Source organism: Anabrus simplex, chromosome 1, assembly GCF_040414725.1.
Source record: "Anabrus simplex isolate iqAnaSimp1 chromosome 1, ASM4041472v1, whole genome shotgun sequence".
Taxonomy (NCBI): Eukaryota; Metazoa; Arthropoda; class Insecta; order Orthoptera; family Tettigoniidae; genus Anabrus; species Anabrus simplex.
Genome location: NC_090265.1, coordinates 63,658,157 through 63,681,166, shown reverse-complemented (window position 1 = coordinate 63,681,166; position 23,010 = coordinate 63,658,157). Strand labels below are relative to the sequence as shown.

The 23,010-nt window shown below is 42.8% G+C and overlaps 1 protein-coding gene across 1 annotated transcript in view; it reads left to right on the top strand.

Moving 5' to 3' along the window:
• The first annotated feature begins 3,342 nt into the window (after positions 1–3,342).
• The window catches only part of LOC136882627 (UDP-glycosyltransferase UGT5), a 54,129-nt gene continuing 34,461 nt past the window's right edge, over positions 3,343–23,010 (top strand). Inside the window, exons 1-2 of the mRNA XM_068230052.1 lie at positions 3,343–3,712; positions 21,207–21,453. Coding sequence (XP_068086153.1) covers positions 21,207–21,453 — 247 coding nt within the window. The 5' untranslated portion in view covers positions 3,343–3,712. The remainder of the gene's footprint in view (positions 3,713–21,206; positions 21,454–23,010) is intronic.

Below are 23,010 nucleotides of genomic sequence, written 5' to 3'. Positions count from 1 at the left end.
TTTTAATTACGACAAAAACAGATTCGTGATCACTGATTCCATCTATTACTCCCGTTTCTCTATGGAGCTCGTCTGGTTTTACCAGCAGCGCGTCTAGAATATTCCTCCCTCTAGTAGGTTCCATCATTTTCTGATTCAACTGTCCTGGTCATGCTTCCTGTCGTTCGCATTACCTTCCCAATTGACATTTGGTAAATTAAGATCAAACTCTACAATCACATTCCATTCCATATCGTTTCCCACATAGCTGATTATCTTCTCAAATAATTCAAAAACCAGCATCTGCGCCATCCTTTCCAGGTCTGTACACTCCAAAATTCACGTATCGGCCGCTGAACCGTCAGACGCAACAACACCGAAAAAAATCAATTCGTTTCAAGGATATCTTCGACATTTTAAAAGCCTCTCCTGCTCAAAAATGTTCTTCAATTTCAATTAAACAATTCCAAGCTGAAGCTCACAGTACGTAAATTAAAGAGTGGACTTAAAATTGAATTGACGAAAGGTCAGATCAAACACGAACTTTCCCTTCGACACTGGCAAAACTTGACGGCCCCATTTAATAAAAGAGATTGGTATGAAACATCCGCCGAAAAGATTTACGAATCAACGTTGCTATTTTACCCTGATGGTGAGTAATTTGTGCTTTTGCCCTGTTTAGCTTATAATTTTTATTTGTAATTTTGTCCTCTATCGGTATCCCTAGATCTTTTAAGTTTGCTTTAAGTCGCACCGACACAGATGAAATGAAATGAAATGGCGTATGGCCTTTTGTGCCGGGAGTGTCCGAGGACATGTTCGGCTCGCCAGGTGCAGGTCTTTTGATTTGACTCCCGTAGGCGACCTGCGCGTCGTGATGAGGATGAAATGATGACGAAGACGACACATACACCCAGTCCCGTGCCAGCGAAATTAACCAATTATGGTTAACATTCCTGACCCTGCCGGGAATCGAACCCTGGACCCCTGTGACTGAAGACCAGCACGCTAACCATTTAGCCATGGTGCCGGACCGACACAGATAGGTCATAAGGGGACGAAGGTATAGGAAATGGTTAGGAGTAGGAAGGAAGTGGCCGTGGCCTTAATTAAGGTACAGCCCAAGCATTGACCTGGTGTAAAATTGGAAAACCACGGAAAATCATATTCAGGCTTCCGACAGTGGAATTCAAACATAACATCTCCCGAGAGCAAGCTGATAGCTACGTGGCTCAACCCTCACAGCCACTTGCTCGGTACAGATGAATGTCAGGATGACATTGCTTACATGTGCCATGGACCATGTTACATCCGTACCAATCCTAACTGCAGTACATAAGAAAATACTACTTACAAGCTTCCGTTCCCCTCCCTGAAGGGGAGGAGCGGACCACCTAGTAGGTTACGCCTACTCTCTGGCCAGGAATAACGAAAAACAAACAAAAGCACATAGACCTACTTATTACCATTTTCTGCTTGTCATCTAGTTAAGAGAGAAAACGGTGAGTAGACGTGATAATAAAGTCGGTGGATGCAGAGTAGGTCTCGGCCCATAAGTGGCCACGGCTGGTCAGTGGTCCAACAGCTCTGCACTACGGCCGGCCAACCGAGCAGAGGAAGGGTGGCCACGGCTCTACCGTGGCTCTACGCCTCTGCATTCGGGAGACAGGACAGGGATGGACCTTACGCCTGGCCCCAACCGTCGGCTGTCCTGAGAATGGTTTTCCGTGGTTTTTCATTCTCCTGCACTAAGGCGAATGCCGGGACGGTCCCCCAGTATAGACCACGGCCGCCAACCCCCTTACTTTCTTCGAGCATCTCCTTCACCGTAACAAATCTCCTGGCCTGAGAGATGCCGTCACCGTCTAAGAGGCCCGCCTCCCCCTTCAGGGGAGGAATGAAAACATTTTAGTAGTAGTAGTAGTAAGTCTGTACAGTGGCTTATCTTATTCATGCACTCTTAAATACGCCAGGATTTGGTTCTGCAACTAATGTATCACTCCGGAAGTAAACGGTCATACCACATCCACCTCCGATAGGAAGAGACGGGGTTCACACTCGTGATTTGTAGACACAAAATCATTTCGTGTAGTTGCTGTCAGCCTCGCAGTGTAGGGGTAGCGATCTTGGCGTTCACCTCTACCCCCTGTAGGTGGGGACGGTAGAAAAACTTCGACGGTGTCACTGCCTGTCCTAAAAGGCGACTAAAAGTGGCGCCAGGTGATTTAACTTGGGAGCGTTGATTGGTCACCATGGAGCGCTTAGCTGAGCACTAGCATTGCTTCCCCTTACTTGTGCAAGGCTCTTTACTTTCTTCTAGCCCCAGCGGTTCTTAACTTGCGAGCGTGGGTTGGCGAGAATAGGACCCTTAGCTGAGAGCTGGCAATGCTTCCACTTACTCATGCCAGGCTCCTCGCTCTCATCTGTTATATCCGACCTCCCTTGAGCAGCTCTTGTTCTTTTCCGACGCTATTAGAACAATGGAGGCCCAGGGAGTCTTTCATTGTCACGCCCTTCGTGACCCTTGTCTTTCTTTGGCTGATACCTTCATATTTAGTAAAAAATGAAATAGCGTATGACTTTTAGTGCCGGGAGTGTCCGAGGACAAGTTGGGCTCTATAGATGCAGGTCCTTTGATCTGACGCCCGTAGGCGACCCACGCGTCTTGATGAAGATGAAATGATTACGAAGACGACACATACACCCAGCCCCCGTGCCAGCGGAATGACTCAATTAGGGTGAAAAATCCTGACCCTGCCGGGAATCGAACCAGGGATCCCTGTGATCAAAGGAGAGCAAGCTAACCATTTAGCCATGGAGCCGGACGTTTTTAGAAGTGTCGGACCCTTTCCATTTTCACCTCTGATTAGTGTTAATAGTACCGAGAGAGTTGGCCGTGCGGTTAGGGTCGCGCAGCAGTGAGCTTGCATTCGGAATATAGTTGGTTTGAACCCCACTGTCGGCAGGCCTGATGATGGTTTTCCCAATTTCACGCCAGGCAAATGCTGGGGCTACGGCTGCTTCCGTCCCACTCCTGCCGCATCCTCACCATAAGACCTATCTGTGTCGATGCGACGTTAAAAAAGAAAAGAAACAGCAGTACGTCTTGAGAGCGCACGAACCCAAACCACTCGGAGAGAAGAGGAAGCCATCTGTACTCACGTGTTACTATAGCACCTCCCACTGGCCACGAGGCCACTCTCCTCCGTATTGCATAACCAACTTCAATTTGGCAATGAGGTAAACCCACACTTGAGCTTTGGTAACCATAACCAGAATCAAGAGTAATAGTTCCTGGAAGCGTTTAATAGGCGGCGCTGGGAAGAGTTGCATCATGTTGACTTGCAGAAGATTGCTAATTATTCTTACTACAGAGCGCAGACACAACGGAGACTGACTGCTCTTGCTTGACACAGTGCTGAATTGTTGTGCACGTGACAGTGAAGTAGATGGTGGTGTCGCCATTATTTTGGGGAGTATTTTGCTTCCTCTGTGGTCTGAGTTTCTGCAACACAGTGTTCGTTCTTCAAAATATGTGTTTCTGAAAAGTTTTGACCCTTGGTGGGCTAAAATAACTTATCAGGGAGCTTAATCTACTCTTATCTGCTTGCTACACTCGACTTGTGTTCCACAAATTGTGACAAGGTTCATCTTATGAAAGAGCTGACATAAGTCAGTAGTCAACGCACTGCTGCGTGAGAAACAGAAACAGCAGAGCAGCAGAGTCCATAGAGTGAGTAACCTTGATATTACTCTATTATACCAGTAGCGGCGCGTGGATAAAATGTCACACACTCACACACACACTTTATGAAGAAATCCTTATATTTGTATTCCACTGTAGCCAGCTGAAACTAAGAATTATAGGAATGATTAGAAAAAGCAATTTGTACAAGCCTTGTTGTCTTATCAGGTGATTCTTTTGTTTAATGTATTTAATTATTAACAAAATTATTAGCCGAAATTCTTTTTTTTTTTCTTTCTTAATCTGTTTACCCTCCAGGGTTGGTTTTTCCCTCGGACTCAGCGAAGGATCCCAATTCTACCGCCTCAAGGGCAGTGTCCTGGAGCGTGAGACATTGGGTCGGGGTGTACAACTGGGGGAAATGACCAGTACCTCACCCAGGCGGCCTAACCTGTTATGCTGAACAGGGGCCTTGGTAGGGGATGGGAAGATTGGAAAGGATAGGCAAGGAAGAGGGAAGGAAGCGGTCGTGGCCTTAAGTTAGGTACCATCCTGGCCTTTGCCTGGAGGAGAAGTGGGAAACCACGGAAAACCACTTCCAGGCTGGCTGAGGTGGGAATCGAATCCACCTCTACTCAGTTGACTTCCCGAGGCTGAGTGGACCCCGTTCCAGCCCTCGTACCACTTTTCAAATTTCGTGGCAGAGCCGAGAATCGAACCCGGGCCTTCGGGGGTGGCAGCTAATCACACTAACCACTACACCACAGAGGCGGACGATTAGCCGAAATACGCACAAAATATCGTTCGTCGCGGCTAAACGATCTGCATAGCACGACAGCAAGTAGCGAAGACTCGAGCAACAGCGTAGGATACCATGTGTTGTGACGAAGGGTAACAGGGGTGTATATATATAAGGCCATGGACTCGGAGGTATGATTTCCCCGCTTGTCACTCGCATTCGTCAGTCTGGCAGTCTTCTTTAGGCTCCTTTTATAGTTACATGCCACATGCTACACGCCACACGCCAAGCATGTGAATTAACATTGTTTAAATGGGATCATTTTATACTTACCTGCTCGCGTCTCGCGGTCGCTTCCTCCCGCCAGGCATGTGACAGGCGGGTCGGCACGCCTGACATGTCACGCCGCGCGGGTGGGGGTGGGACCAAAACCTTATGGGGAATGTTTATAGTTGACGCTTCATGCCGGGCGGTTCAGTACAGTTTGTGGTCCAGTCGAGTGCTAACCAGGACAATGGATGCTGGATTAGATACGGAACTGCTCATTAGCGAATGCAGTGTAGATCGGCATTATGGGATCCAGGTAACGAAGACTACAACAAATCGAGATCTTCGGAATAAGACGTGGGAGTAAATCTGCAGCGTTATCACCCCTACGTATGAAGAAAGATTCATATAATGCACACTCTTGAAACCAAACCGATTCGGGTCAGTCCCAATTGAGTTATGTCCTCCCAAATCAACCTTCTACATCTTTGTCTGATCCAGGTCAGTTCCAAATTTACTATAATGATCCACATCAGCGCCGGCCGTCATATATTTGCCTAGATGAATCTACACATTCTTGGAAATCAGCAAGTTCTGAAGTCATGAAATGACTAGTCAGCAATATACAAAGGACATGAACTTTACTCAAAGCTAAAGTTACAAACATAATGTTAGAAATAATTTATATTTAGTTTTTTACATGGTATTTTATATAATGTTTGTATTTAATACATCTGTAGATTGTAGTTTCACAGAACCGCTCTATTGGACGAATGGGCAGGAAGTGTTTTCTTGTAATATGGAACTGACATTATATTTTTCCAAATAATTCATCAAATGATTTTGGGGTCATCCTAAAATAAGTAAAAACATTGTTTCGTCCTCTCGTGGGTCAGTGTAAAGGATTTTGAAAGCTCCTATCATATACTGTATATTTGAATGTTCAGGGGATGAAAACTGAAATGCCTTTTCCTCTTTTTTTATTTCCTGCCCTTATCTCGCAGAGGTATGCAGCTGCGAATACTTTAGATGTAAACTCTGCCATTGTACCTGCTCGACAGATACGAAACTATAAAAGGGTCCTTTCCAAGTGCGAACGCCACATGCCTGGCTTCAAGCATGTGGCATGTAGCATGTGGCATGTAAGTATAAAAGGAGCCTAAGTCGCTCAGACGGTTGAGCCGCTGGCCTTCTGACCCCCAACTTGGCAGGTTCGATCCTGAATCAGTCCGATGGTATTTGAAGGAGCTAAAATACGCCAGACGCGTGACGGTAGATTTACTGCCGCGTAAAAAAACTGTTGCGGGACTAAATTCTGGCATCTCGGTGTCTCAAAAACCGTAAAAGTAGTTAGTGGGACGTAAAGCAAACAACATTATTATCGACGTTCGCTCAGAGAGCATCAGAAAACTTACATTTTTCTAGCTTTCTTATTGTTGTTGAAGTCTTGATGTATATACACCCCTCCCCCTCTCCCCGCAAACCCGGGTACCTTTTGCTGTCTGTAAATTTTTTGCCCCCCGCCCACACTTCTAATTCCCAATCACCGCTACTGGGGGGGGGGGGTCACTGCAAAATCATTAAGAGGGGAATTCCTCAAGACAGTATTATTGGACCTTTATTTTTATATATATACACAAATGATACGAATACAGAACTCGAATCGGAGATAAGGCCTTTTGAGGATGATATTATTCTCTATGCCGGCCATGCGGTGTAGGGGTAGAGCGCCTGCGTCTTACACGCGGAGGTCCCGGGTTAGATTTCCGGTGAGGTCGGAGATTTTTACCTGGATATGAGGGCTGGGTGGAGGTCCACTCAGCCTACGTGATTACAATTGAGAAGCTATTTGACAGTGAGATAGCGACCCCTGTCTACAAAGCCAAGAAAATCGGCCGAGAGGATTCGTCATGCTGACCACACGACACCTCGTAATCTGCAGGCCTTTGGGCTGAGCAGCGATCGCCTGGAAGGACATCTGAGGAAGATCAGCTTAAAGTAGTCAATCAATCAATCAATCAATCAAGCAATCAAGCAATCACCACTGATCCGCATTTAGGGGGGCAGATTCCATATCTGCTGTTTTTCTAGTCTTTTTTAAATAATTGCAAAGAATTTGGAAATTCATTCGCCATAAAGTATGGATTGGCTTTTTGGTAGGGTTTGAAGGAATTTTAATTTCACGATTTTGCACTTTTGATGTAATTAACCGCAATGAACCAGAATATATTGGTGACTACGGTTTGTATAGCATCAATGGGCGTACGTAGCCTAAGTTCATGTCATTAATGAAACTTTTAATTATTTATTGAAGCAATTATTCCTACATAAGCAAGGTCTTCAAAATCTGAGGAAGATCAGCTTAAAGTAATCAATCAATCAATCAATCAATCAATCAATCAATCAATCAATCACCACTGATCCGCATTTAGGGGGGCAGATTCCATATCTGCTGTTTTTCTAGTCTTTTTTAAATAATTGCAAAGAATTTGGAAATTCATTGAACATCTCCGATGGTAAGTTACTCCAATCCCTAACTCCTCTTCCTATAAACGAATATTTGCCTCTTCAATTCAAACTTTATCTCCATACAAGTATTCTCTTTAAAGGCATTCAACCCCTTTTTCACCCCTTTTCACCCCTCCTATTGGGATTTTCCGAAAACAAAAAAATACATGTTTCTTTATTTTTAATGAAGATTCTAAATACCAACTTTTACATCTGTAAACTTTAAAAGTTTTGAGATATAGATGCACTAATTTTTAAAATTCACCCCCCTCTTCACCCTCCCATTAATTGGATTTTCCAACAACAAAAAAATACGTGTTTCTTTATTTTTAAAAGCGATCAAAATTACCAATTTTCAGGTCTGTAATATCTTCAGTTTCTGAGATATAATTACCGGTATCCTGATTAAAGGCATTCAACCCCTTTTTCACCCTTTTTCACCCCTCCTATTGGGATTTTCTGAAAACAAAAAAATACGTGTTTCCTTATTTTTAATGAAAATTCTAAATACCAATTTTCATATCTGTAAACTTTAAAAGTTTTGAGATATTGATACACTCATTTTAAAATTTCACCCTCCTTTTCACCCCGTTAGCGACGGAATATCCAAAAATCCTCTCTTAGCGAGCACCTACATCTTAATATGAATATATCCCCAAAATTTCATTTCTTTATGTCCAGTACTTTTGGCTCGGCGATGATGAATCAGTCAGTCAGTCAGTCAGTCAGGACAAATTATTTTATATATATAGATTGTGATCTTCCCTACTATTAAAACACCACTCAAACGTATTCGTCTACTAATATCATTCCACGCCATCTCTCCACTGACAGCTCGGAAGGTACCACTTAGTTGAGCAGCTCGTTTCCTTTCTCCTAAGTCCAAGTCTTCCCAGCCCGAAGTTTGCAACATTTTCGTAACGCTACTATTTTGTCGGAAATCACCCAGAACAAATCGAACTGCTTTCCTTTTGATTTTTCCAGTTCTCGAATCAAGTAATTCTGGTGAGGGTCTCATACAGTGGAACCATACTCTAGTTGAATTAACACAATAGTCAGCGAAGATGCGATAACAAAGACATCCTCTTTATCTAAACTTAAATTAAAATGCTTCCAAGCACCACTATTCGCAATTTTTTACTACTATGATACGGGCCGACTCAATCTAAATGCTGAACAAGCTTTGAGACTTCAACGAGCTCAAAACTCATGCATACGATATGCCTTCCAACTGCGACATGACGCTCATGTCACACCATATTTCAAAACATTGGGATGGCTACGCATAAATGAACGAAGGAATTCTCACCTAATGACACTTGTTTACCAAGTGCTCTCGACGAACACTCCTACTTACCTCTCTTCTAATTTTCGTTTCCTTTCCTCATTCAACCAAGCTCGATAGCTGCAGTCGCTTAAGTGCGCCCAGTATCCAGTATTCGGGAGATAGTGGGTTCGAACCCCACTGTCGGCAGCCCTGAATATGGTTTTCCGTGTTTTCCCATTTGCACTCCAGGCAAATGCTGGGGCTGTACCTTAATTAAGGCCACGGCCGCTTCCTTCCCATTCCTAGCCCTTTCCTGTCCCATCGTCGACATGAGACCTACCTGTGTCGGTGCGACGTAAAGCAATTTGCAAAAAAAAATTGCCTTTCCTCATTCCATGAAATTAGTACCCGTTCTGGTTCCCTACTTGAAATTGCACTAAATCGAACCAATTCCTACAATCACTCCTTTTTAGTTACTGCATCGAGACTCTGGAATACACTCACGATACTTCCTGTCAAAAATTCAAATCCGCCGGCGAAAGTTTTTCCTGGGAACATATAACTGACTTGTGTGAATCATTGTGTGTATGTTGTGTGAATGAGTTTTCTTTTTATCTATTATGCACTTAAATCATTAATATTATTATCATTGTTATTATTCCTCTTTATGTTATTATTATTAGTATTGTCACACTAATTGCCGCACTGATTTGTAACTTAGTCTTAGAATTATCTGTCCGTAGAATTATTTCTTTTTAGAATTAAGTTACTATGTCTTACTTTTAAGTTTACATTTTTAAATTTTAATGTTTATAGTGGTGAAGGGTAAGAGAGGGCCGTGAGCCCTAACTTCACCACAAATCTATGTCAGGAATAAATAAATAAATAAATAAATAAATAAATAAATAAATAAATAAATAAATAAATAAATAAATAAATAAATAAATAAATAAATATATAAATAAATACTGAAGTTTCAAGCAGGTTTATAACTCTCGGCAGTCAGTGTTGCTAAGTAGGTCTACGTCGACGGTTGAGTTGCAAATTATTTGGTCCTAGGAGCGAGATTATTTGTTAATATTGTGACGTTCATCGTGTTTTGGTTACTAAGTTACAATTGTAATATGCATTTCTTGTGTTTGTGTGTGTGTGTGTTCGTACCATATAAGTGTATTATTTTAATTCTTTAGGATTTGAAAACTAAATTGTATAAATTATTATTATTATTATTATTATTATTATTATTGTACCGGGCGGTACACCTCTACACCGTTTATTTAAAAGTTGCGCCAGTTGAAACTCCTCTTCTGGAGGAAGGTTGAACTTTATCTATTCTATTAATTCTCTACTTTCTCAGAAGATGTCACCACGTGGAAAATTTTGAGTTTTTGAACTGTGTCACTTTTGATGTGTTTTTGTTTCGCTTGAAGTAAGAAGTGTGAACTTTCTCTTCTAGAGGACACTACTGAAGATCAACAATAGCGCACCCTAGTGCGGAGTCAAAGAACTATTTTGTTGGAGAAATTTTTATTTCAAAAGTTTGTTTCTTGTTAAATTTCTTTCTGTTATTGTTTAAGTTGGCTGTATACCCCTCTTTTTCCCCTTGTTTTAGATTTATCCAATCCCGAATTTCTTTTAGTAATTTCTGACCTATCTGGTGTATCTTCCCCCAAATTGTATCTGTTGCGGGGTCCTATCCAATAAAAACATTGTGGGCGGGTGTTTTCATTCCCCTAACGCCTAGAAACTTCCGCGAGAGTATATAAACTGCTGATTTTGGGGTCTCCGGGCCACTTCTGTTCCATCTTTCAGTGTATTAAGTACATAGCAGGAGGCGGGAAGCGCCTCTTTCTTCTTCAGCCGTTCAACACCAGGTAATGGCCTATTAATAACTTCTTTTCTTGCTAGGTCGGCAGTTTAACACTCGCGGCGGGTTCGAAGCATTTCCATCATGTAACCTTTTCCTAAAATGTAATTACTCTTTTCATCTTTTTCTTGTAAAGCTACATATTGGGATAGAGAGTGCTAACCCTCTCGAGCTCCCACTCACATTTGTTTTGAGGTGAACTTATTTTCTCAAACTATTCTTCGTTTATGTAATGTAAAGTGTTCTTCTCTAAGTCACCTCTGTAGTATGGGATTAGCCCTTGCGTTAGCGGCCCAGAGCCAGATTAGGTTTTAAAAACAAAGTGTATTAGGAGTGCAAGATCGCCTCCTCTCAAATTGTTATTTTAGAGGTCATGTAATCAACCTTCTTTTCATGTAATAGACCTCCGTAGGTTGGGTATTTTACCCCTGTGAATACGTCCTTAGAGGACAGCTTGAAGGTAGAGTTTGGTGTGGCCTTGTGATAGGCTTACAATTTTGAGAGCGGATCGCTCTTTGAAATTTGTTTCTGTATGCCTCGTGCAGGCTTTATGTGTAATGTTTGGAGCCAGTGCTCCTGGGCATGAATGGGGTTTTCTGCCCCTTGGCTAAATTTTTTTTTTTTTGGAGTAAGGCGGGGCTGATTGCCCAAGAGTTATGAAGTAAGGGCACTGAGCCCGAATCCAGTAATATTGTACCTACCTTTTTGCTACTCTGTACCTGTTATGATTGTTATCTCTTGTTTTTGAAAAGAAAATATAACCTAGTTAAATTTTAAATTAATTTTACATTGCACGTTAATTTCGTAGCTTGAAACCCATTCACACCCGCACCTTCTTTCACCTCTACCTACCACGGATATCTCCGTAACAAGTGGTAGCAGAGCGTGGTTGAATGGGTCTCAATTTAGCCCCTTTTGACGGCTAAACATTGCTTTGATTCGAACTCTAATAATTTTCTCAGTTGCTGGAATTTTTTGAGTTTTTCAAAATTGTTCTGTCATCATGCCCGGCCCTCGCGATGTTCTCCTCCTTAACTACTTGCGCAAAGAGGAGTTGATATACGAGTTAACTATCAGAAATGTGCAATCTGGAGGCACGGTTGCAATCGACACCAACAAGCTTAGAGAGTCCCTTGATTTGCCCATTTCCATCCCCAATTTGGGAGAGAAAGAAATTGATGACTCTCTTTCCACGATCGTCGAGAATATTACTGGGCTAGCATCTGTAGTCAGCTTTTTTGATGAAAACGATCCGTCTCCTAATCAAATTAAGCGTGTGCAAGGCAGATTATATCACTTTTCAAATAGAGTTAATGATCTGTTGTCTCTGAAGGTGAATGACGTTCAGAGGAAGCAAGCTAATACGCTCCTTGAAACTATCTCTGAATTGTCTAGTAAAGTCACTCAATTGTTAACTGGGGAAGTTCCTCCCAAACTGATCAGCCCACCATAGTGAATGTAAGTAGTGAGGAAGAACCTGCTAAGGGAGAAGGCAATAGGATAACCGTTGCTGCTCAAACTATCTCTGCCCCATTGGACAACGAATCTGAACGCCGTGCGTCATTGGGTAACATCCGCTCTGAATTAACTTCCTTGCCATTGAAACCTTTAACGACTATGTCACCTGGGTTCAGTAGCTTGCCTCATCCATTGGCAATGTTGCTTAGAGGTATCTCTAAGTTTTCCGTCAACACCACCAGTGATGTAATTTCATTTTTAAGATTTCTAGTGGAATTTCAGGATCATGCTCTTGTTTTTTCTCTTTCGCCATGTCAAATTTTGCAAATTATCTATCCGTATGCTATTGGTATTCTCTCTGATAAAATCGTAAGAGCCATTGCCGAGCAATCATCTATTGAGGATTTCCATGCCCATTTGCTAGCTAACTTCATCCCGGCTAGGGCCAGGTCCTCCCTGATTCAGAAGTACTATTACCGTGTACAGCGCTTGGATGAAAACTTGGCTGATTTCATTCAAGATATCAAATTCTACACTAGGGTGTTTGCTCTGCACTTTCCTGAAGATCAGATTGTGCAGGCTATTGTAGAAGGTATTTCGCCATCCTACAGGTCATATTTGTGTTTCGCGGCGTGTCCGCAAACCTTCTCTGAACTTGAAGCATTGGCCGTCTCAGCGGAAGGAGTTAGATACGCCGATTCTTTGCGTGTCGCGAAAGAACCCCCGCCTTCCTTTAGTAACACTCGGCCTCCACCTCGCCGACCAGTCAATCCCCGTAAATGTTATGCTTGCGGGTCGCCTGACCATCTGCGGAATAAGTGTCCTCTGATCAAGTCAAGTGGGACAAGGAATGGAGCAGGGTCATCACAAGGCTGTTTTAAGTGTGGGGCCTTCTCACATATCGCCAAGAATTGCCCAAACTCAAATAGCACCCCCTCCTGCTCAACTTCTGGTGCAAATTCCAGCTATGCCAATAATAAAAAGTGACTAGTGGCGTCGGCTGAGCCGACTAATCCATCTTCCCGAGACTTAGCCCCTAGTAAACAGGTTGTAAATGCAGAGAACGACCAGCCTTCAAATTCATCTTTTGAATGCCCTAAAGAGTGTCTTAGGATTGCGGCGGATACCCCCGCATCTGTTCCTTTTCTTAAGATTGAGTTAAATAACGAGCCTATAACAGCTCTCTTAGATTCAGGCAGTGTTTGTTCCATTATTTCGGCTGATTGGTATTCTAAATTGAAATCTGTTTGTAAACTCCCTGACTATGACTCATCTCCTGTTAAATATGTTTCGGCTAATTCATCTCCATTAGAAATTCTAGGTTCCTTACATGTCAAAATTCGGGTTTTTAAATTTACATGGAAGATCAAATTGTTTGTGGCCAAGCGTTTGTCTTGCCCCATCATATTGGGAGCGGACTTCATTTCTCACACTGGTCTTGTGCTCGATCTCCAGAGTAGGTCGTGCACATTCAAATTTGCGTCCAATTGTAGAATTCCCTTGTTAAAGTGTAATTCTGTATCATGTTCATCTATTTCGCCTACCCAGGATGAGATGTTGTTAGACCTTAGACATCTACCTGAGGAGCAGGCTGATAGTATTCGGAAACTGTGTCAGTCGTTTCCCGAGGTGTTCTCTGATACTCTTGGTGTTACTGACCTTATTGAATACAAAATCGAGGTCACGGATTCGATTCCTGTCCGTTTTCCACCGTATAGGCTATCTCCACCTAAAATGAAGGCTCTGAAAGAAATCATCGATCAGATGTTGAAGGATGGTATTATTAGGCCCTCTAAGTCAGCGTATTCTTCGCCTATTTTTCTAGTCCCGAAACCCCAAGGAGGCTTCAGGCCTGTCATTGATTACAGGGCTCTCAATCGGAAGGTGGTGTTGCAATCTGTGCCCCTTCCCGACCTTCATTCTTGTTTTTCATGGTTTCGTAAGGCCAAGTTCTTCACGATCTTGGATTTGAATCAGGCCTACAACCAAATTCCCCTTGCCGAAGAGTCTAAACATCTTACAGCGTTTGCCACGGACTGGAATTTATATGAATACAACCGCGTGCCTTTCGGGCTCCCCACGGGGGCAGCTGTGCTCACTAGGCTACTAGATAGGGTCTTTTCCGACATCAAATTTGAGTACTTATATCACTACTTGGATGATGTCGTCGTATTTTCCGAAACCTTTGAAGAACATCTAGATCATCTGCGAGAAGTTCTCAATCGCCTTCGTAAGGCTGGGTTAACTGTTAAGTTGTCCAAGGTTGCCTTTGCTAAGCCCTCTATGTCATTCCTAGGGCATATTGTGTCACCTGATGGTGTAGCAGTCGATCATTCTAGAACACAGGCCATCCGTGATTTTAAACCTCCCAAGGACATTAAAGGTATCGCCAGGTTCATTGGCATGGTGAATTTCTTCAGGAAGTTCATTCCTAATTTTGCTAATAGAGCGGCGCCCTTAAACCTTCTCCGTAGGAAAGGCATCAAATTCGAGTGGGGACCGTCTCAACAAGCCGCTTTTGAAGACCTTAAATTAGCTCTCTGTAATGCCCCTGTACTTGCTATGCCTGATTTCTCGAAGAAATTCATCGTCCAAACCGACGCGTCGTCGTCGGCGGTAGCTGCAGTCCTTCTTCAAGAGACTGAACTAGGGAGGCGCCCCATCGCCTATGCATCTAGGACTCTCTCGGCTCAAGAAGCAAAGTACTCCATATATGAGCTTGAAGGTTTGGCAGTTTTATTTGCCTTAGAAAAGTTCCGTCTCTATCTGGAACATGTCAAATTCGACTTGGAGACAGATAATCAAGCCTTAAGCTGGGTCTTAGGTAGGCCGCGTCGTACTGGTCGTATAGCCCGTTGGGCCATCCGTATTTCTGCCTTCCAATTCGATGTACGACATATCAGAGGTACTGAAAATGTTGTTGCTGATGGACTCAGCCGTATGTTTTCTAACGACGTCGAGACCCATGAACCTGTCGACAGTTCATCACCTTCCGAGTCCATACTATCTGAGGTTAATGCCATCCTAACAGATGCTCCCATGCTCTTTAGGGATATCGAGAAATACCAACGTGAAGATCCGACGCTGGGTCCGATAATGGAAACCCTTTCTTCTGGGGAACATGTCGTCCCTTATGTTCTGAGGAATGGTGTTTTATGTTGCCCATCGAGGCATGATAAGATGATGAAGGTTGTCGTGCCAGCGGTTCTTGTGCCTATGATCTTCAAGTATTATCATGAGACCCCATTAGGAGGGCATCTTGGAATCTTTAAAACCCGTGAAAAAATTCGTGAAATGTTCATTTGGAAAGGTATGGACGGTGAAATCCGTGAACTTGTAAAAGCTTGTAAATCTTGTTTGCTTAGTAAACCCACCATGTCCACCAAGGTAGGCCTTTTGTCTTCGCATCAAGCGTCGCGCCCCATGGAACGCCTGTATATCGATTATGTAGGACCCTTCCCCCAGTCAAAGGGTAATGCTAACAAGTTCATCTTTGTGTGCGTAGATGGATTTACTAGATTTTCTTGGTTATTTCCGACTAAGCTGGCTACCGCTCAGTCCACCATTACTTGCCTAAATTCTATTTTTGCTTCTTTTGGTCCGTGCCAATACATTGTATCTGATAATGCTAAAGCTTTTACATCAAATCTGTTTCGTAAATTCTGTTTTGACTTGTCCATCTCTCATGTAACTACATCTGCTTATTACCCTCAACCATCTCTGGCTGAACGGGTTAACCGTAATCTCAGGTCCGCACTTATTGCCTATCATCATGAAGATCATTCTAGGTGGGACACGTCCCTGCATTGGTTAGCTTTTGCTTTGAATTCGGCGGTTCATGAATCACACAAATTTACTCCAGCTTCTTTGATGTTTAAGTTCGTTCCCAACACGCCGCTCTCTAACCTCTGGTCTCTGAATGACATTCTGCCCGAGACAATAGATCCGGACAACATTAAAGATCTTTGGAAGAAGGCTAAAGCCAATCTTAAAGTGTCTCATGAAAAGGTTAGGGAAAGGTATGATCGTGGACGGAGACCCACCACTTTGAAGGTAGGTGACCAGGTTATGGTCAAAAATTTTGTTCCCGCGGGCAAGCTTGCCCCCAGATTTCATGGGCCTTGTATCATTCTCGATTTTCTTACGCCGGTTACCTTATTGCTAAGTAATCCAGCCACCGAGAGGATATTTAGAGTTCACCTGTCCCAGGTGAAACCGGTGTAATTTCTGTGTTAACTTGCTTCATATTATTTTGAAAGGATATGAAGGTTATATTTTTTTTGAGTTTCACTTTTAAGGCATTCTGCCCCTTCTGTAATATTTTGGTTTTAGATGTAAGCCTTGTGTAAAACCTGCCCCGACCCGTTAAACTGCCATCCTGTTCTTGCCACGGCCATTACCACGCTCCCGTCTCCTGCTCCACCTTACACTGTGGCTTCATAATAGTAAATGCCATGGATATCTACACGCCGCTGGCCCCTCAACCTCTCCACAAGCCTGTACCCTCAAAGAAGATGATTGTCCAACACAATTCTGCCGCCTAGCTTTAATGTTTCAGCGCCCCCGCAGCCGCGCAGCGCCGTGCAGCGACTGGGGAGGGGGATGGGCCCCCTCCTCTCCAGCGAGGACGACATGTGCACGGCGAGCCGGAGCTCTCCTCCCGGCCAAGGCTGATGTGCGGCGCACGACCTGCTACATGCCCGCAGCCTGTATCTGTTCACCGCGGGCGCGGCGTACTTCAACACCTCTGCTCCCCTCATAGTGCGGGCGAGCGGTATCTCAGGGTACTTGAGGGGTCCGAGCGGCCTCCGTTGGACGCAAGCTGCAACGGCCGGTCTGGCCATCCGACTCAATCTACATCAACTACATGGACAGTCACCATAAGCAATAACTACACTTGGGAATTCAACAACAATATTTGGTGGACATTGCAAAATTTTTCTTCACCTTCAAGTATTAAAAGTTTATCTTCAGAAATTCAAATTCTACAAACATAAAGACTTTCATTCACCTGCAACAACAACATTTTGAAACTGAATTAAGAAATCTTGTAAATGCTTCTGCTATCTATCTTCGTATCAACATCATTACTTGGACTTTGTTTCAAACTGATTTCATGTGTCACCCCTGGAGGAACTTTTGGGGGGGGAGGTCTGTACCGGGCGGTACACCTCTACACCGTTTATTTAAAAGTTGCGCCAGTTGAAACTCCTCTTCTGGAGGAAGGTTGAACTTTATCTATTCTATTAATTCTCTACTTTCTCAGAAGATGTCACCACGTGGAAAATTTTGAGTTTTTGAACTGTGTCACTTTTGATGTGTTTTTGTTTCGCTTGAAGTAAGAAGTGTGAACTTTCTCTTCTAGAGGACACTACTGAAGATCAACAATAGCGCACCCTAGTGCGGAGTCAAAGAACTATTTTGTTGGAGAAATTTTTATTTCAAAAGTTTGTTTCTTGTTAAATTTCTTTCTGTTATTGTTTAAGTTGGCTGTATACCCCTCTTTTTCCCCTTGTTTTAGATTTATCCAATCCCGAATGTCTTTTAGTAATTTCTGACCAATCTGGTGTATCTTCCCCCAAATTGTATCTGTTGCGGGGTCCTATCCAATAAAAACATTGTGGGCGGGTGTTTTCATTCCCCTAACGCCTAGAAACTTCCGCGAGAGTATATAAACTGCTGATTTTGGGGTCTCCGGGCCACTTCTGTTCCATCTTTCAGTGTATTAAGTACATAGCAGGAGGCGGGAAGCGCCTCTTTCTTCTTCAGCCGTTCAACACCAGGTAATGGCCTATTAATAACTTCTTTTCTTGCTAGGTCGGCAGTTTAACACTCGCGGCGGGTTCGAAGCATTTCCATCATGTAACCTTTTCCTAAAATGTAATTACTCTTTTCATCTTTTTCTTGTAAAGCTACATATTGGGATAGAGAGTGCTAACCCTCTCGAGCTCCCACTCACATTTGTTTTGAGGTGAACTTATTTTCTCAAACTATTCTTCGTTTATGTAATGTAAAGTGTTCTTCTCTAAGTCACCTCTGTAGTATGGGATTAGCCCTTGCGTTAGCGGCCCAGAGCCAGATTAGGTTTTAAAAACAAAGTGTATTAGGAGTGCAAGATCGCCTCCTCTCAAATTGTTATTTTAGAGGTCATGTAATCAACCTTCTTTTCATGTAATAGACCTCCGTAGGTTGGGTATTTTACCCCTGTGAATACGTCCTTAGAGGACAGCTTGAAGGTAGAGTTTGGTGTGGCCTTGTGATAGGCTTACAATTTTGAGAGCGGATCGCTCTTTGAAATTTGTTTCTGTATGCCTCGTGCAGGCTTTATGTGTAATGTTTGGAGCCAGTGCTCCTGGGCATGAATGGGGTTTTCTGCCCCTTGGCTAAATTTTTTTTTTTTTTGGAGTAAGGCGGGGCTGATTGCCCAAGAGTTATGAAGTAAGGGCACTGAGCCCGAATCCAGTAATATTGTACCTACCTTTTTGCTACTCTGTACCTGTTATGATTGTTATCTCTTGTTTTTGAAAAGAAAATATAACCTAGTTAAATTTTAAATTAATTTTACATTGCACGTTAATTTCGTAGCTTGAAACCCATTCACACCCGCACCTTCTTTCACCTCTACCTACCACGGATATCTCCGTAACAATTATTATTATTATTATTATTATTATTATTATTATTATTATTATTATTATTATTATTATTATTATTATTATTATTATTATTATTATTGTTATCGGTGCTGTTCATTGTAATAATATAAAACCTTGTACTACGAAATAAACTTGTAACTTTCCTTATAAGGGAACGAGGGGCCCATTTTTTATTATTGCGGTTTGGCCCCGAGCTTCGTAGCGCCGCTACTGTCTCTAATCGTTGCATATTCATTATCAAACTGTTCATTACGCAGTGCATAAAGTACAAGGGAACTAAACCACAATTGTACTACCACTTTGAAACTTCACGACCGCACCTCTGTTCGCAAGTGTCACTGCGGACGGAACAGATGTTTATTGTCAGGCCTTGAGACTTGAGATAGGCGCATGCGCTGCAGCCATGTTTACACCTCACACCTCTGTTCGCAAGTGTCACCGCGGACGGAACAGATGTTTATTATCAGGCCTTGAGACTTGAGATAGGCTCATGCGCGGCAGCCATGTTTACACCTCACACCTCTGTTCGCAAGTGTCACCGCGGACGGAACAGATGTTTATTATCAGGCCTTGAGACTTGAGATAGGCTCATGCGCGGCAGCCATGTTTACACCTCACACCTCTGTTCGCAAGTGTCACTGCGGACGGAACAGATGTTTATTGTCAGGCCTTGAGACTTGAGATAGGCGCATGAGCTGTAGCCATGTTTATACGTCGCACCTCTGTTCGCAAGTGTCACTGCGGACGGAACAGATGTTTATTGTCAGGCCTTGAGACTTGAGATAGACGCATGCGCGGCAGAAATGTTAACACCTCGCACCTCTGTTCGCAAGTGTCACTGCGGACGGAACAGATGTTTATTGTCAGGCCTTGAGACTTGAGATAGGCGCATGCGTGGCAGCCATGCATACACCAGCATCTACGCGACTTCTCGTCATAAGCACAGAATGTATTGTGGGCTAGGGTAAGCCTGCGCCTGTTATTATTGCAGTGGTCATTTAGTGACTTGATTTTATGATTACTCAAAGGTGACTGAACTCAGGATCCTATCAACGCTTGAAGATTCACCGGCAGGTAATTCAGGGGTGAATAAAATGAAAATGAAGCAAATCGGTCCAGTAGAACTGACGGACAATCTGGACAAAGCTGTTTTAGTAAACATGCTTAATATATAGATTCTGAACTACGTCTAATCATTTCTTTTGAAATGAGTCACAACGATTGAGGATAATGGATAATGAAAAGCTTTGATATATGCATACATATAAAAAACACATGGCGCACGAAGGACCATGGCCTACTGAGCGACCGCTGCTCAGCCCAAAGGCCTACAGATTAGGAGGTGTCGTATGGTCAGCACGACGGATCCTCTCCGCCGTTATTCTTGGCTTTCTAGACCGGGACCGCTACCCCACCGTCAGATAGCTCTTCAATTTTAATCACGTAGGCTGAGTGGACCTCGAACCAGCCCTCAGATGCAGGTAAGAATCCATGACCTGGCCGGGAATCGAACCCGGGGCCTCCGGGTAAGAGGCAGGCATGCTACCTCTACACAGCGGGGACGGCATAAGTATACATATAAGTCACGAAAGTTTATTTGAAAGTAATATGAAAGATTAAATAAAACTAAAAGAGAATATGGTTCTCCCAATTTATTTTTCATAGCTTGCAATTGACTGTATATAAACAGATATTTAGAATCGATACAAAATTTTCTATAACTTTCATTTATGCTTTGGTCGACGTATTTTATTCTTGAAATAGAATTCATGGCATATCCTCATATATTTTTTTATAAATAGATGGATGTAATTCTGCACTCGTAGCTTGTCACTTTATTTTTCGCTGTTTGTGTAGAACGTTATAATTTGCTGCCTCAATTTTCTCTGAGGGCACAAAGATACAAAACACCACCCGCTACAAACGGGGATGAAAGAAACAGGAAACTACAAAGTCGTGTGATATCGGTAATGGAGAGGAGCGAGTTGCGTTTCCCCGTTTATAACGATGCGCGTGTCCGGTGGTTAGCATTCTGTCAGGTCACGCATTTCCCCGTTATAACACATCATTGGTTCATTTCATAGTTTTCAGTTAGATTGTGCTTTTCCCGTTTACAATGGCACATGAAGATAGCAACTAATGTAGAAAGTTGTGATTTCCCCTTTATAACGTTGCACGGATGCAGTGACTAATATAATTTAGTTCTTGCATTTCTCGTATATAACACTGCTTTGGCGATGTCGTTAGCATTTAATTATAGTTCTAATGTTGAAATAAGCGTTCTAAAAGATAGCGCAACAAGGGTTCGTTCACCGCCTGCCTGGCTGGACGGAAGGAAGTAGGGGTATGGTTGCCATGGAAACGTGCGTGGATCCTCTGTGGTTGCCACTGAGACGTCTCTGCTGCCCGCCTCGAGTTGCTTGGAGTTGACCAACCTTTCACTTCTCAGATGCTGTCGCACGTTACAACAGAATGAACTCGAGAACGAGAAGAAGAAAGGAATTTAGAAATGTGACAACACCGCACAACGGCACTACATTATGCCCTCCGTCCTGTGCTGGCTGTCAGAACGCTTCTTTTAATATTAGGAATTTAGAGAGTGGTTTTCCCCCTTTGTAAAGCACTTGTGTACGGCGGTTAGTATTCAGATAGTTTGTATCTTTTTTCCCTTGTGCTTATGATATCTATTACTGTGTAGTTTGCTTCTGTGTTTCCCTTGTTCTTGTCTTTGAGTCGAATGTTACGTCGACTGATAGTTTGTCACTTTTCTTTCGTTACAGATGATTGAGAGGAAATTTGTTTGGTTGGTGCTCGCCTTCATAGTCTTGCTGTCAGGCTGTGATGGCGCACGAATTCTGGGCATCGTTCCCATGCCGGCCAGAAGTCACCACATCGCCTTTTTGTCGCTAATGCGTGAGCTTGCATCCAGACAGCATGAAGTGACAGTAATGAACTTTTTCCCTCAAGAGAAACCTATACCAAACTACACTGATATTACACTGAACATGGATGTATTTAAGGAAATACGTAAGTTAGACAGACACAATAACTACCCATATATCTACACTATGATAAAATTAGGACTACATAATGATTATTCAATTGAAACGTAGACAGAGATTGAAACACTGCAAGCAATTGGTGAGGTGGTCAAGATGTAGCAGCACTAAAAGGTTTAGTGTTTGTAGTAACAGCTAGGAAAATGCTTAGTCTTAGATGCTCGTCCACTAAGTAGAGGAAAAAGTTGAATCAATAATCGTGCTTAAGGGTTACGTCCAAACTTATATAACCCGGTATGATTCACTCCTTACTGGAATCAGAAAGCTAAAGTACCTTACAAATAGAAAACCATTCATCAGAAGAATTTAACATTTGTAAAGGAGATCCACAAGGATGTACGGTATATTGTCTCCATTATTGTTTAATATTTCCACCAAGGAGTTGTTCAGAGAAGCTCTGGATGGTGTAGAGGATGGCATTTCTAAAAATGGGAGTAATTATTAACAATTTCAGACATGCTGATGACACAATACTTCTCGCTGATAGTGTAGAAGGACTGCAATGAACAGTTGATCGAATAGTAAGTGTCAGTGAAAGATATGGAATGCATCTTAACACAATGAAAACAAAAATGATGGTCGTTAGTGAGACCTGTGACAAATATAATCATATCTACATCAATGGGAAACAACTGCTAAGAGTAGAGAAGACCGATTATTTAGGCTGTTAACAAAAAGAAAGGTGGGACCAATGTCAAGAAATAAAAATCCGAATTGAGAAAGCACGAGCTGCATTCTATCAGATGAAGAAAGTATATGAACTTAAACCTTCATATTAGAACCCGAGTCCTTAAGTGTTATGTCTTCTCCACTTTGTATTACGGTACGGAGGCTTGGACACTCATGGCCGTAATAATTAAATGGGAAATGCTTTTGAGTTCTGGTGTTATTATTGTATGCTCAGAATACCTAGTTGCATCACATAATGAACGTTGTGGTTATGCAGCGCATGAGTAAACAATATTACAAATAATAATGATGTTCAAAGAAAAGAAGATAGCATACTTTGGCCACATTATGCATAAGGAAAAATACCACCTCTCACAACTCATTCTTCAAGGAAAAACAAAAGAAGGAAGAGGCCCTGGGTGATGACACATTTCCTGGTTGGGAAACCTGTACCAGTGGTTCACTTCATCATCAGTTGGCTTATTTAGAGCAACTGTTAGTAGGGAGGACTGGACCAGAATGACCGCCAACTTCCATTCAGAATATGACACTTCGGGAAAAAGAGATGGTTCATTTCTTGTGCAAAGAAGGTGCTTTGACTGAGAAAACTATATCAAGTGTGCTTACACTCCACAGTAATGCATATCACCATGGTCTCGTGGATCACCTGCCTCACAGCTAAGATCTCTCCCCCTTGCAACACTCACATCTTTGGTCTGCTGAAGAAAGCCCTAAAGATTAAGCATTTTACCACCGATCAAACGTTAATGATACTGTTAGAAAGCGCTTCAGCCATGAACCAGAGTTAAGAGTATTGAGAAAACTGTTCAACGTTAGGACAGATGCGTGATGGCTG